This window comes from Talpa europaea, assembly GCF_964194135.1.
Source record: "Talpa europaea genome assembly, chromosome: 14".
Lineage (NCBI taxonomy): Eukaryota > Metazoa > Chordata > Mammalia > Eulipotyphla > Talpidae > Talpa > Talpa europaea.
This window is the reverse complement of record NC_140082.1, coordinates 13400632-13416887: the sequence shown is the minus strand read 5'-3', so window position 1 is coordinate 13416887 and position 16256 is coordinate 13400632. Positions and strand designations below refer to the sequence as shown.

Below are 16256 nucleotides of genomic sequence, written 5' to 3'. Positions count from 1 at the left end.
ATATAAAAATTAACTCAAAATGGATCACAGACCTAAATGCTAGTTTTATAACTAAAACTATAAAACTTTGTAAATCTTTGTGACTTCTTCTATATGACACAAAAATCACAATTAAAATTTAAAATGTTCATGCTTCAAAAGACACTATCAAGAAAGTGAAAAGATTCTTAGGATGAGAGGAAATATTTGCAAATTATATATCTGATAAAGGAATTGTGTCCAGAATAAAGAACTCATATAACTCAACATTAGAAGACAACCCAATTTTAAAATGTACAAAGGATCTAACTAGCATTTCTTTGAAGAAAGATGCATGAAAGCTTAATAAGCATGAAAGATGGTGAACATCATTAGCCATCAGGGAACTGCAAATCAAGACAACAGTGAGAGACTACTCCACACTCATTAATAAAAAAGATAACAGGGCCTCCCTGGTGGTGGAAGGGATTAAGTCTCAGCACTATAAAACTATCCACAGTCACTGCAGCATGAGTTCGATCCCCAGCCAGGAGCTGACCCACATGGTGCAGCAGACCTCTCCTGTCTCATCCGCTGCTCCCTTCAGCAATGTGTTTCAGTGGATCTGTCTGTTCTGCTCCCCACTCTGTGTCTGGTGAATCCTCTCATCCCCCCATACTTCTGGCCTGTTCCCCAGTTCTTGTGTGCATAAATAAAAATTTAAAAAAAGGTCATTTCCACACTCTCTTTAAAAAATAAAATAAAAAAGATAACAAGTGTTGGTAAGAACGTGGAGAATGTGGAACCCTCACACATTCCTGGTGGGCATATGAGATGGTGCAACCACTCTGGAAAATAGTTTGGCAGTTCTTAAAGAAGTTAAGCATGGGGTTACCACATGATCCGGCAATATTACTCCTAGGCACAGAGCCAAGAGAAATACAAACATTTGTCCAACAAAAACTTGTACATAAGTGTTCACAGCATCACTCTTCATAATAGCCCAAAAAGTGGCAGTACCTCAATGTGTTACATCCATACAATGAAATATTGTTAGGCCATAAAAAGGAATGAAATACGGACACTTGCTACAACATGGATGAACACATTATGCCCAATGAAACAGTCACAAAGACTGTTAAGTTGTAGGATTCTATTTAATATGAAATATCCAGAACGTGCAAATCCAAAAGGACAGAAAGTTGCCAGGGGCTTCTCAGAGATGAGAAAGGAATGCAATAGGTTATGGGCTGGGAATTTTTTTTATGGTGGTAAAAATATTCTGGAATCAGCAGTGATAGTTGCACAAGTCTAAGAATATACTAAAAGCCAGTTAACTGTATGCTTCAAATGAGTGAAATGTATGATACGTGAACTATATTTCAATAAAGTAGACATTTAAAAAACCACCTAAAGACTGCACAGAAAAAAAATCATAAAAACAACTTGCGGGGGAAAATGACTTCTTCTAGCTTATATGTTTCAATAGCAGAGAGAAGATATGTTGCTGGTATTCATACTATCAAAATTTAAATGTCTTTTGGAACAAGAATATTTTAAAAGACTGAACTGCTCAAACTATCAACCAGTGCCTACACTAACCACCTGTCTAAAGGCAGGACCAACCAAGTTACACTCACTGATCAAAGATGGGCAAAAGAGAAAGAGAGAATAAGCTATTTTCAGCATGTTGGAAAGAAGTTTAAATCAGGACTAAAAATTCCCTAGACAGGAAAAACAAACCATAAGAGGATGCCACCAAAACTGGAACTAGTCACTTTCTACTTAAGGGGAGGATGGCATCATCATAGGGGTGTAAAGGACCAGGGCTTATCTGAGGGCTCTCACAAGGACCTGAGGATGCCACCGTGAGTCAAACCACCAGGTATGGTGAGTCAGCCCCACCCCCAGAGTGAAGCATTAAAGATACCTCGTGGAAGCTGGGTTACTTGGCATGAGGCCAGTCTTGAAAGATCACATACCAGGTACATATACACCATGGAATATTACTCAGCATTCAAAAAAGATAAACACATGCAATTTGCAGCAACATGGATGGAGCTGGAAGGGATCATGTTCAGCGAAATAAGCCAGAAAGAAAAAGAAAAATACCGGATGGTCTCACTCATAGCAGGAATCTAGAAAACTTAAATAAGAGACCAGAAAAAAGAATAACTATAAGAAAGAAAATATCAAAATCAACAAAAAACTATGAACCAGAGACACTCTATGGGGGGTGGGGGGGCGGGGAAAGGAGAGATTGGGGTCAAAATAAGGGGGTTGTAATTGTATGGGGAATATAAAAATAAAATTTAAATTAAAAAAAATCACATACCAAACGCTTTTGTTCCCTCAATTTCCTACTATCTGTTTCCCCAACATGCGTTATCAAAATCTCTGTTTAGCCAAGTTGTAGTTGTTGCAGCTAAGCTCCTCTGGGTGGCAAGTTCTATAAATATACTGCTAGTTGTACATGTGACAGAGCACAGAGAATGTGTGGGCCGCAATGTTATATAGGGCAGGGGAAGAGGGTAAAAGAGGGCTCAGTGCACAGTCCCTGCCAGCAGAGGGCGCATGCTGCAACCAGGGAGCTGGGGTGGGCACACAGGGAAAGAGAAACCAGCCTGGCAAATGAGAGGCTCATATAAATGGAACAGGGGCAAGACTGGGAAGGTTCCCATGTGCCATAATTTAAAAAATATTTTCTTAGAATACTAAAATATGTCCACGATGTGAGCAAGCACAGAGAAGGAGTAAAGAGCATGGGCTCTGGAGTCAGACAAGCTGGGTTTCATTATGGCCCCGCCACTCACTGCGTAGGACCAAGGGCAGGTGGCTTAATCTCTATGGGCCTTAGCTTCTTCAGCTATAAAATGAGATAAGAGAAGGTGGGGAGGTGTCAGTTAATATGTGAAGAAACCTTAGAACAACGTGTGATGCCTAAGTGCTAGCTACTTGTGTTACAGGATCTGTTCACCATGTCTAAATATATCATTTGTGATTTTATAGACTTTATATCCCTGTATGGCAAAACCACTCACTAACTAGTTATAAAAAGGTCTTGGTCAGGATCAATCACATACAAATATTCAAAGGGGGAGAAAAGTGCATTAAGAAAAAGGTTTTTCAGCAGCCTGGTCTTAACAAGTTAGTCACTGGGTTCTAACATATGAGACAAAAAACCCTAAAACAACGGATGCTATTACATATTCTCAAAGGAGAAGAAACCCAGTGGAATGATTAGATGCACACCTCCTGCTGAACCATACTGTGAATTACAACCATAATGGTGGGGTGGGGGTATGGGGGGAATACGGGAAAGGGGAGGGGAGAGGAGGAGGCAGAGTTGCCCTTGTGCTGGAGCTGGTGTACCTGTGTGCCGATCCTTCATCACCTCCGACAGAGGAGAGTGGGTGATGCTGCCAGAATGAGCTGCCCCAGAAGGTGACTCAGGACAGTTAAACCTGCTACTAGGAAAACCTGTTCATACCTAGGCGCTGTGACTCATTAAATACAAGTTGATGTAACTTCTCTCAGAGTTTGAATAGCGTTAATTGTTGACTGAGTACTTATACAACTAGTTACAGCGAAACTGGTTGAGTCCTGTTCCTCTGCTGGGAGGGTTTGGCCTCCAGGTGTGCTGTCCAGCTGGTAGCCACCAGCCATGAGCGGCCTCTGAGCACTTAAAATGTGGCTAGTCCAAATGCAGGTATGTGCTAAGTGTAAAACACACCAGAAAGACTCGGTATAGAATTATTGTCATTTTAATGACAATAATTTAAAAATATTGATTCTATATAAAAACAACATTTTGGAAACATTGGTTTAAGGAAAATATACTATTAATTTCCCCTTCCTTTTGATATTTGAAATGTGGTTCCGGTTGTATTTCTGTTGGTCTATGCTGCTCTACATAAGTCTTATTCATTATAATGACAGAAAAATTCGTATTTTTATGAATAGCCACATAGCGAGTGGCTAAGAGACACATGTGACCAGTGACAGCACATTGGACAGCACAAATACGAAATTTTTCTATCATCACTGTGGCAGTGCAGGCTGCTTTTATACTAAGCTGGCTTGACCATAACAAGTTATTATTTTCCCCACCAAGTTATTATTATCTCGGGGATTGAAATTGTCAAGTTTCTTATGATGATAGAAAAATGATGATGATAGAAAAATTTCATATTTGTGCTGTCCAATGTGCTGTCACTGGTCACATGTGTCTCTTAGCCACTAGCTATGTGGCCAATGCAACCGAGGAACTGAATTCTTCATTTTCATTTAAATAAATTTCTATTTAGATAGTACCCTGTGGTTAATGGTTAGTAGAAAACACGGTCTGGACCAGAGATTGACAAATTAGGGTCCACAGGCCAAACTCTGCTCACTACTCTGCCTGTTCCTGTAAATAAAGTTTTATCAGAACACAGTTATGCTCACTGACATACATGTACTATCTATGGCTTTTGATACAAAGGCAGAGCAGTTATAGAAGCAGGTACACAGAGACAGAACTGGAAATATTTACTAGCTGGTCCTTTACGGAAAAGGTTTGCCAACCTATGTTCTAGATCACAGAAAATGATTCCATGGGATAATGACAGACAGTCTCCACCATCAAAAACTGGGCCAGGGCATTCCATGCCCAGTGATGTATGGGAAGCCAGCAGGCTGCGCACACCCACAGGGCCTTGCTACTGGAAACTCATCAGCTCCTTCAGCACTCAGGTGCCTGTGGGTGAGCGGGAGGGGCAGTGCAGGCTGCTTTTATACCAAGCTGGCTTGACCATAACAAGTTATTATTTTCCCCACCAAGTTATTATTATCTTGGGGATTGAAATTGTCAAGTTTCTTATTAATGTCTCCTTAAATTAGTACTTGGCTCAACAATTTAAGAGTGTTCTAGACCTATTAACAAGCACACCTTTTTACACCTGGCAGTTCTCAGAACTGCAGGCATAATTTCTAATAGGAAATACTTTAGTCTCCAAACTGCTTAAGTGAAGGAAAATATCACATCCTCTCTGGTTCTCTGAATGCTAACATTTTAAATGCATGTTCATAACACTATTCCCTTAACTCTTTCACCGTGCCCTACTGGGCCTCCTCCAGCTCTTAGGTTTCCCTGACATTATCAATTAAAAAGTCAAAAGGAGAAATAATTGTATCTGGCAGAATGAAAGCAATTCATTTTGAATAGCTTCCTTCAAATCATGATGTGAAAATCTTCAGGAGTATGAAGTAAGACTGAAAAAAAGCAGTGACAGATGTCTCACTGTCACTTATAACACTTCCTGTAACTTCTGACAAAGTGGGCAGCCCACACCTACTGTGGGTAACAAGAGAAAGGAGAGGCAAGGGGAGGAAGCCTCAGGGGCACACCACACCTCTAACGCACTCCTACTTACCGCAATGCTAGCGAGAAGGCTGCAGTTAAAGTGCCTTTGGACAGACAAGGCCGGGGTCTTGCCAGGCCACGGGTTAACAATATCTGAAAAAGAACACTAATTGGTTAGGGCAAGAAGCCAAATTTTTTTTTACTTATTCGTACAATGAAAAAGAAGCATAACAGGAAAATGAGTGCCTCACAAAAAACTCCGTATCGGAATGTTTATAAAAAATGAAAGTAGAGAAAAGTAGTGGGTACTGAGGTTCATTATACATTTTATACATTTCTTTCTCTAACTGTAAATATCATGCTTAAATTTAAAAAAAAAATGGCAGCTGATACAAGGAATGCCAGACTTAAAATGTTGAGACTCCCTCTGATTTTAGAAGCAATGAAGAGTTGTAGGGTCCAGGAGAAGCTTCCTCACTGATGGACTGTGGGTCACAGAAGCTTTGCTGGCACACCCCCACCCAGGGCTGCTGTGAGGGGAAATGAAACCACATCGGGAAAGAGACTACCTCACACCAGCAGATTTATTCCACAATGCTCTTAAATAGCAATTAGGCTTCTGACAATTCCTTGGATGTACAATCTGGCACAGTAAGGGGTGGCGTGGACAGAAGACTGAGGATACAGAGCTAGAAAGATCATTCTAGACACCAACCAAGAAACAGGGAAAAAACCCCCTCCCAAGTTTTAACTTCAAGTGACTCGATTAGCCCTGTAACCAAAACGTATCTCAGTAAAGGGATCCCAGGGCCACTGCTGCCTCTCTACACAAGCCACAAGTGACCCTAGGCAGGAGGAAGGACACTAGGCATTAAATTCCTCCTGCAAAATTCCTCCTTTCTGTGAGGAGGGCATCAGACGTACTGACACCAAATGTAAAACTCCAAGTTCAAATGCAGGAGAAGGAGGTCACACGTTAGGGGATGAGGGCCACAGACCTGCAGCACAGAATAAAATCCATGTTGGTTGAGATGTCCCATTATATTAGCACAAATGTGGTTCATGGCTGGTCGGAGACTCTCACCTAAATGAAGAAAAAAGTAAGAAAAATCAAGCCTCCGGCTATAATAGGAACTATTTGTGGGGCAGAAAATGCCGCCCTAGGCCCAAGAACGGAGGAAACCAGTTACGCCCTGGCTTGCCTTCCTATTCCCCTTAGGGTTCATATCAGGATACAGGGAGATGCCAAATCTCCAGAATTCTAGCTCTCCCGAAGGCGGGCTCAAGTGTCACCTCTTCAAAGACGGGTCCTATCATTCCCCTAGCCTGAAGTCACATCCCAGGGCAACTTTCTAATTCACTCCGAGGACCTGGCACGCTCTACCTTCTGTGGCTGCCTCCTCTCTCCATCAGGACACAGAGCCTGGTAGGAGCCAGAACTTACCAAATTTTGGTTGCCCCAGAGCCCAAGATGATGCCGTAAAGTAAACCCTCCTCATTGGCTCGGAGCCTTCTGCACAGCAGCTTCCTCTGCTTTCCGTTTTGTCCCTCCCCATTGCTCAGTGAACTCTCACCTCCCTCCAGCTCTTAGCCCAAGCCCCAGACAAGCAGGGTGAGACCACGCCCCCCCGACCCCACTCACTGCTGCCACAATACAACCTCTCCTTCATGTCTGCTCCCCGAGAGACTCTAGGTTCTATGAGCACATGCGGGCAGCCAGCAGGGCTCCAGCATGGCAAAACCCTGCAAGGGCAGTGACCTTTTCTGCACCTCCAGAGCTCACAGGCCCTGGCACATAGTAGACTCTTTGTTGAATGGATGAATGAAGAGGATCTATAAAACACTTTAAGCTAAGTACAACATTCAGGGAAGGAGGCAGCTTTACCAAGCAAATTCCTACAGGCAAAATAGAATTATTTGCTGATGAACAATTCTCCAGATGAAATGACAAGGATTAAGTGAATATCGTTTTCACTAAAAGGTTGAGGAGCTGAGGGAATTATGGAAAATGAGATCAGAGGGGCCATGCCTTTAAGTGCAAGTTCTAAGAAGAAGACGTGACAGCCAATACTGAACACTCTCTGGTAGCACCAAGGGCACTGCTGTGGTGTCAGGGCCTGCCCTGAGGCTCGTGGTGGTGAAAATGCTTCTTAAAAAGAAAAGGTTTCCGAGCTCTTTACGGAAATGCAACTTAGAAAGATTTTGAAGCAAATCCCACAGACCTTTTCCCCGGAGAATTTTCCAGGTTGAAGTGTCTGTGAAGGTGACAAGCATTGTGAGGTACAGTGTGACAAGTCTGGAGTCTTGTAAGATTTCAGGCTGGAAATAATAAAGAGAACAAGATTAAGACACATGACCTCCGGTCCCAGGTGCGGAACAATCATTTTTACAACTTTTCTGCACGTGCTCAGCCTCAAATAATTGAGTCAGGATTATAAGTCACTTCAGGAATGAAATAACAGGCAAACTGGTAGGGGGCCTTGGAATCTGAATTACTCCTGGGAATGGAGAAATGGGAATTCCTGGAAAACAAGAACAGCCAGGGCTGGCTGGCTTGGTGTGCATTTGTGAGTGTGTGCGCATGTGCATGCGGAGCAAGCGTGGAATGCAGCTGAGCATAACAGGCCCTCTTGGTTCAGACTCTGACTTTAGCACTTACTGGATGTGTGATCTTGGGGAAGTTTCTTAACTTCTCTGTGCCTCAGCTTCTGCATCTGTAGACTAGTGATAGTAATACTGCTTTCCTCACTGGGTGCTTGTGAGGAATAAACACACTAATGTACACAAATACTCAGAGCAATGGCTGGTACAGAGATATCTTCATGTAGTGCTGGTTATTAACATAATTATGACTATAATTTGTTGTTTTGCAAGAGCAGGCTGGACAAAAAGGCTAACTCCTTTCTGGTTCAGAGACCTGACAGTGTGTACCCCTGGAAAGGACCCTGAAAACTGTCTAGTACAAACCCCTAACTTCAGACTAAGACTGGGAAAAGGAAATAACTTGTTCAAGGCCATATCTTCCTGGCTTCCAGTTCAGTGTTCTCTTTTTCTAATGTGTACTTCTTCACAAAAACTATTTTTATTTTTGCAAAGTGTAAGAGCCTCGTCAAAGAGAAGTCTCTCTCTTTTTAAAAAGAAGTATTTATTTATTTATGCATACAAGAACTGGGGTGTAGGCCAGAGGTGCGGGGGTGAGAGGATTACCAGAGACAGAGTAGGGAGCAGAACAGGTGGATCCACTGGAATACAATTCTGAGGGAAGCAGGGGGTGAGACAGGAGAGGTCTGCTGTGCCATGTGGGTTAACTCCCTGGCCGGGGATCGAACTCAGGCCATGGAGGTGACAGCACTGAGACTTAACCCCTAGGCCACCAAGGAGGCCCCAAAGAGAAGTCTCTTGTTGGAATGCAGACACGAAAACAGATCAAAGTAAAGGGAGGGGAAGAACCTGCCTGCTTGGCCCTGAAGCATTTCAGTGGAAGCCCAGGGCTCCAAGATCAGGAGGCAAAGACCACTACTCTGGGCCCTAATGCCTCATCTGACAGTAGGGTATGGTTTGCTGCCGGGCCAAGGCAAACAGCAGTGCTACCAGAGGCTTCAGAGATGTTTTCAAATGGAATGTGGGGGGCTCGGAGGACATCTGGTCCATCGCTCAGGCCACCTGAGTCCTAGCCAAGCCTCTGCCCTTGATATATCGCCCCAGCATCTGCAGCTGCTATTTGTATCTATCTGCACTTCTGCCCATCTTGCTGGACACAAGGGTGAGTAGCACAGGTGAGGCTGGGCCAGTAGCAAAACCCCTTCCTTTCACCACCATCACCAGCTAAGGGCTGAGACCAGGATCTCAAATGGGATTAGTGAGTCTTCTCAGATTTTGGAACTAGTAGGGGGAGCCCTCCCATTTCTTTGGTGAAGACAGAGGAAAGAAAGAAAGAAAAAAAAAAAAAAAAACCACAGTAAGGATATAAGACCAGAGAAAGAAAAAAGGAGAACCCAGAAGCCACTGGCTCCAGTGAAACCCGGCTGCCATGTTTTGGATATAGTCTGTCACAAAACATTGCTTCCTTGCTCAGTTTGTACACTCACTTGGGTCTCTGCACTTGTCACAAGAAGCCTATCTTCTATCATAATAGACTCTGAAGTATCCATTACATCAAAAGGATTGGGAGGAAGACCAGTTTCCCTGGCATCTAGCCTGTAGCAATTACAGGTCAATTACAGGTCAAAACGCTGTACATGAAAGAAGGGTCACACCTGTCACACCTTGCTCTCTGCTGGAACAGGCTCTAAGAATTCATCACTAGATGCTGATAGCTCTCCAAAGGTATCACCTTTAAGGGGATCTGGGGACAGGAAATACACACTAATGGCCCCACGAGGGAAAGATATATTTTTTTGTTTTTTACCTTGAGCTGCTCAAGAAACTGACAGCAATACCACAGAATGTCCTTGATCTGTTTAACCCACAGGAGCATGAGATCCTTGGAAAGAGCGAGGGACACATACCACACCTACAAGCAGGAGAAAGAGAAATGTAAGTGGCTAGTCACAGGACGCCTACCACTACGTCTGGGCTACTGGATGGGGGCCAATTAGCTGGGTCTAGTGCAGATAAGGCATGAGGATGAGGGCTGAGTAAGCAGCACACACGACTTATTTAAATCCTAAACCCAAAGATAAATAGCCGAGAAGGGAACTTTTCATACTCAGAAAGAGAGAAAGAGGCCAGAGCAGAGCAGAGCACAGCTTCTTAGAGAATGAAGAGTTGGCTTGGTGAATGTTTTCCATCCATTGCTTATTTGCATATGTATTGGAGTTAACAAAGCCCTGACAAGCAACAGGAACTCTCAAAGCCAAACAGGCTGACTTGAGAGCTGGTGGAGACTTCCCAGCTCTTGCCCCACTTACCTTGGGTTCATTCTCAATATCCATGCTGCTTAGGATGCAGCGACACAGCTTCTCAAATCTCTGCAAAGAGGCAGAATGGAGGTTATAAATTCCCACAAGTAATGAAGAAACGGGAAGGAGCAGGGAGCAAATGTTGGGTAGGCACCTGGCATGCGCAGGCACTCCTACTGTCAGGTCACTGTCACTGTGTTTCAGTTCCCTGGGAGGTATGGCTACTGAGGATCAGACAGGCTAACAAAGGGCTCTCAAACGGTCATGGGCTGGCTGTGCCCTACACTTTTTTTTTAGAAATTGGTACTGCACATAAAATACAGATGGGGGCTCCTTTAGAAAGCAAAACCACCCCTGCAAATGGGCATTGGGCATCCTGCAGACTAGCAGTTGTCTCCTAAACCCTGCTCTCCTGGGTGCCATTTAATCAGCACTACGGACACTGACTTTTCCCTCACAAATGGTCACATTAGCAGTTTTATCTTAAAATGCAAAAGGCTGGGTCTCCCCTGTAGTCAGCGGGTTGAGCGCAGCGCTGTGAAGCTGTCTGCAGCCTCTGCAGTGGGGGTTTGATTCCCGGCCGGCCATGGAGAGTCCCACATAGTGTGGCAGACCTCTCCTGTCATGACTGCTGCTCCCCTCAGCAGTGTATTTTGCTTGTCTGCCTGTTCTGCTCCCTGCTCTGTCTGGTGAACCCTCTCACCCTCTGGCCTGTACCTCAGCTCTTGTATAAAAATAAATTTTAAAAATCTTAAAAAAAAAAAAAAAGGATCCATTCTGGTGATTTATTTAAAAAAAAAATGCAAAAGGTTGTCAAATGGAAACTGGAAATCACTCTGGCTATACCAACCCTGGATCCACCCTTAAAAGTGGGGTGGCCCTGGGTGGCTATGCTATGACACTTCTTTGTGGATGGGGGTTACCTCCCTGTACCTGGCTAGGTGACTGTGTTCTCAGCCAGGTACTCTTCCCTCTCCTGCTGGGCTACAGCCTCCACAAGGGTTGAGATCCTGCCCAGCTTTTTCCTTCTGGGCCCCGGTGCCAGCAGGTTTGGGATGGGGCTTCCCTGGTGGTGTAGGGGTAAGTCTCAGCATTATCACTGCACCTCTTTAAAAAAAAAAATCAGGGTGGGCCTCCCCTGGTGGCGCAGTGGTTAAGTGCTGGGCTGCCCGCAGCCTCTGTAGTGCCAGTTCGATCCCCGGCTGCCGGCAAGGGTCCCATATGGCACGACAGACCTCTTCTGCCGCCCACTGCTCCCCTCAGCAGTGTATTTCGTCACTCTGCCTGTTTTGTTCCCCGCTCTGGCTCTGGTGAATTCTCTCACTCTCCTGCGCTTCTGACTGTACCCAGTTCTTGTATAAATAAATAAATAAATAAATCTTTAAAAAAAAAAAAAAAATCAGGGTGTCAGTCCACCATTGACTGAAGCCAAATAGAAGCTGTCCCCTTTTGGTGGACAATGAATGCCACATGGACCCCATCACGCTCCCTGATGTCCTTACTACCCTGCCTTTTATTCACCATTTGTTACAACGTGCATTGTGCTTTGTCCCTCAAATGGCTTCTTTCACTAATTCGCTCACCCTGCCGGCTCCGTATGCACCTGAGCCCAGCAAGTGCTTATAACAGTTGATGTGAAAAGACGTGAGGACGCCCATCAGCACAAGGCAGAATACCTATAAAACAGGTCCCAGGAAAACAAAAGGGGCAGGATGTGAGGGTGACAGATCCTACTTCACAGAATAGTTGAGGACTAAATGAGTTAATATTTATAAAACACATATAAGAAGACTGGCAGACAACAAGCATGATGAATGTTTCCTGTCAGTTTACCTCATTATCTTCTTTGATTCTGAACAAGAACAGCAGTTTCCTGGCAATCTTAAAAACAGAAAGTGCGCTTCTTTTACTGGACTCAGCATCACCTGCTTTAAAATATTCATCAATCTCTCTCCTAGGGAGGAAAAGGTAAAAAGAGGACATTTTAAATTAGGAACTCACAGCAGCTGGAAGGCTTTTCAAGCTCGATAAGAGAAAGCCTTTCTTGCTATGAACGGGAAGCAGAGCGAAGGCACCAAGGGGTCTGGGACCCACCTGATCTCTTTCTGCAGGCGACTCCGACAAAGGAAACTCCGGACATGGGCCTGAATCTCCACAGCTGCCCGCTCCCGCTCCTTCTGCACAAGCCTTTCCTCTCGAGCCTGACGGGCCCTATCAATGAACCACGCTCTCGACGTCTGAGAAACGGTGAACATGTTTGCAAACTTGCACAAACCCTTCAAGGAAAATGGTGAGAAGCAGGTGAAGGCCATGACATGGCAAACACAGCCGGCAAGGGGCTCAAGAGGGGAGGGCGGGCAGGGACTCAGATGGCAGCAGAGAGCTACCAAGCAGTCCCCCTGCCTGCTCCCAAGTGCTAATAGCTCTCCTGGCACAAGTCCCAACTTCATCCTTTCATGCAACTCGCCAAGACCAGCAAAGCTCTTTCCTGTATTAAATAATTACATTTTCCTAGGAAAATGAGCAAAGCTCCTGGTGCAAGTACAGGCTCTATAAAATAGTTCAACAAATAAACAAAGCATGAATTGATACTATGTCTCAAGCTCTAATTTAAGCCAGGCACCCACTAAGTCAAAGGTTCCTAGATGTTTGAATTTTCTGGAGAAGTCCATAATATGAGAAGCCAACACCGAGCAGTAAGCTTTTCTTTTGCCAAGACTCCAAAGAAAAAAAATCCAAGCTGATTATCTATTGTTACTATTATTTTATTCATCCATTCACAATAACTGGTGCCTACTTCATGCCCAGAACAAAGTCTTTCACTTTCATTTTTTTTTAAAGATTTATTTATGCCTACAAGAACTGGGGTACAGGCCAGAGGTGTGGGGGGTGAGAGGATTCACCAGAGACAGAGTGGGGAACAGAACAGGCAGACTGAAATACACTGCTGAGGGGAGCAGCAGGCGAGTCAGGAGAGGTCTACTGCACCATGTGGGTAGCTCCCTGGCCGGGGATCAAACTCATGCTGCAGTGGCTGTGGATAGCTTCATAGGCTGCATCTTAATCCCTTGCGCCACCAGGGAGGCCTCACTTTCATTTTTTTAAAGGCCATTTTAGGGCCTCCCCTGGTGGAGCAGCAGTTGAGGGCTGGGCTAGGGAGCTGCCCGCAGCCTCTGCAGCACCGGTTCGATCCCTGGCCGCTGGCGAGGGTCCCATATGGCACGACAGACCTCTCCTGCCGTGTCCACTGCTCCCCTCAGCAGTGTATTTCATTAGTCTGCCTGTTCTGTTCCCCGCTCTGGCTCTGGTGAATCCCCTCACCCTCCCGCGCTTCTGACTGTACCCAGTGCTTGTATAAATAAATAAATCTTTAAAAAAAAAAAAAAAAGGCCTTTTAACACTAAAGCAAAGGGTACTTGATTCCAGAATAAAAGACAACCCATTAAAATAAATTCGGTTTTGAATCTAACTTATTCCACTGTCCCATCCTGTCAAGGACAGATGAAGACTTTAAGGTGGAATAGCTCCTGTTCATTGATTGGCACTTCTTGGTCAGAGGTTCTAAATTACATTTTTTAATCTAAATCACACAGTAACTGTCTTTTCCCCAAAGGAATAGCTTTGGCCAGAAGCCTAGCGCACACAGCACCAGTCCAGAGCTGTCCATACGGAAATGTTTCCTCCAGATACTTGACAACTTTGTTATTCTATCCAAAATCTATCATGATAAAGGTACAATAAGTTATGCAGAAATTCAGACTGCCGGAAAAGTGTCTTCACTCAAAGAAGCACCATCAAGAATAAAAATCTCATGCATGGCTCCTTCCATGTCAACATAGTAGGGGCCTGTGTGGTCCCTTTCCACACAGATTCACATCTATTAAACAAACCTTTTCCAACAAATGCATCTCTCACCTGTAATTCTCAAAACAAATGAACAAAGAACACCCAACCACAGCAGAGAGGATAGACAGACTTGAGAGAAAATGGAACCATTTATTCTTTCCGCCCCAGCAGTGGAAGTCTGGAGAGCTCACCTGAGGACCTGCCCGTGTTGCAGAAATGCGAGGTGATCATTAGTGGTCCTGCACAGGGCTCAGCACAGGGCAGCTTCTTGACTCAGAGAAACTTGTCTTTTTTGGCAGATGCAGAAGAAAAAATATCCAGATTTAGGATTAAGTTTAATAAGTAGGGCATATATCTTTGTCACTAAGTACAAGCAATACCGTGTAGGTTTACAAAAAGCCACTTGCATCCATATTAGATTGGACCTCCCCAGTCCTCACAGGTCACTGTTTAAAGGAATAGGTTGAAAATATTCCCAAAGAAGTTGCTGAATGAAAGCTCTATATACTTTGTGGTGGTTAGCAAAAAACAGTGGAGGACGGAATATTAAAAAGTGATTAAAAATTATGTTTGGTGTTTTTAACGGTATGGCAAATGTTTATGCCTTAGCAGTGAAAATAGAACTAGCTGTGAACCCATATTATCTGAATTAATGAAAAAGAGGCATGTGCACAAAGATATGAAACTCAGAAAACATATATGTTAAGAGAGTTTGTTCTGAGGTAGTGGAATTGTGGGAAATCTCTCCTCCTTAATTTCCCGTTTTCTAAATTTCCCACAAAAAGCAGAACCCTGTGAGAGCCAAACATGCCCTGCAGTCGCACAGAGCTGGAGTTAGTCCCTAGCTCAGCCATGTACTATAGGGAGATGTCTCAGCCTTTCTGTCTTCCTGTTAATTGGCTCAGAGTCTGACCATGGGGACTAAACAAGATGATACATATCAAGTACCTATCGAGGTGGCCGTCACAGAGTCAAGTCAATTAAGTCTAACTGGTGTGTAATTTACAGACACAGATTGTCTTTTAAAATAACTCTTCAGGGGGCCTCCCTAGTGGCCTAAGAGTTAAATCTCAGCTCTATCACTGCGAAGGCCCACCACAACGGTTACAGTTTGATTCCCAGGGCAGGGAACTAACCAACATATGGAGCAACAGACCTCTTCTGTCTCGTCCACTGCTCCCCTCAACAGTGTGTTTCAGTAAATCTGCCTGCTCTGCTCCCCACTGACTCTGGTGAATCTTCTTACCACCCACACCTCTGGCCTACACCCCAGTTCTTCTATGCAAAAAATAAACAGTAAAATCTTAAGAAAAAAAATTTTAAAAATAAGCAAATAAAATAACTCTTCAGCAGAGGGTCTCGTCTGCACAGTCACTAAGGTTCTTTGAGTAGGAAATAATGCTTGGATCCTTACATTCCTCAGTCATTGAATTTTTTTCTACCCCTGGAAGTATGATGATTCACCAATCTTGTCACTTGGGCTGAGCTTCTGGTGCTGTTTAGGTTGAATAACAGCTTCAAGTTCAAAAGAGCAGGGTCCAAGCCACAAACACAATGATATGCATTTTCCTTTATGTGGAGATGGTCTCTCATTTGGGAGCAAGTGGCAGGGGAAGCAGACGGGGGAGCCTTTTCTCAGTAGAAAAACAGGAGCTTATATACAAACTATGACTAAGTTGGGTTTGTAAGACTATCTCAAAACTTTCACTTCTCCCAAGGGGCCTTGCAGGATAAAATCCTTTCCTTGAGATTATCATCTACTCACAATGCTCTATGTTGGTTTCCGTTTACACCATAGGATAGGTCTACACTTTGCAGTTTTTCTAATTCTCTCTTATTCACCTCCTCTACCCACACAGTGTCATTATAGTTTACCAAGCAGATAAAACACACAATCAAGCATCTCTGTCCTCAGCTAAATGCCAGGGAAAATTAAAGAAAAGGTTGTATGTACCAGAAAGAACCTTCATTTGGAGAAAGTAGCCCTTGGTTTTTAGTCTTGATTCTACTTCATTTGGCCAAGTTACTTATCCTTCTGATGCTTCAGTTTCCTTACCTGTCAGCTGAGAATAATTGTAGTACCTACTTCCTAAGATTGCTAAAATGATTACTTTAAGTAACTTTTGCCCTTTTAGTCATCATGATGACATGATTATGATTAAATAGGAAATATTAATGAGTATCTGAAAGCAGATCACATATAAGTG

General features: G+C 43.9%; 1 protein-coding gene across 1 annotated transcript in view; it reads right to left on the bottom strand.

Annotated features, from left to right (window-relative positions):
* The window catches only part of UBE3B (ubiquitin protein ligase E3B), a gene marked incomplete at its 5' end in the record, with an annotated part of 43758 nt that extends 31300 nt beyond the window's left edge, over positions 1-12458 (bottom strand). Inside the window, 7 exons of the mRNA XM_084253096.1 lie at positions 5373-5455; positions 6301-6386; positions 7525-7621; positions 9711-9815; positions 10213-10272; positions 12037-12157; positions 12298-12458. Coding sequence (XP_084109222.1) covers positions 5373-5455; positions 6301-6386; positions 7525-7621; positions 9711-9815; positions 10213-10272; positions 12037-12157; positions 12298-12458 — 713 coding nt within the window. The remainder of the gene's footprint in view (positions 1-5372; positions 5456-6300; positions 6387-7524; positions 7622-9710; positions 9816-10212; positions 10273-12036; positions 12158-12297) is intronic.
* Positions 12459-16256: the final 3798 nt, after the last annotated feature.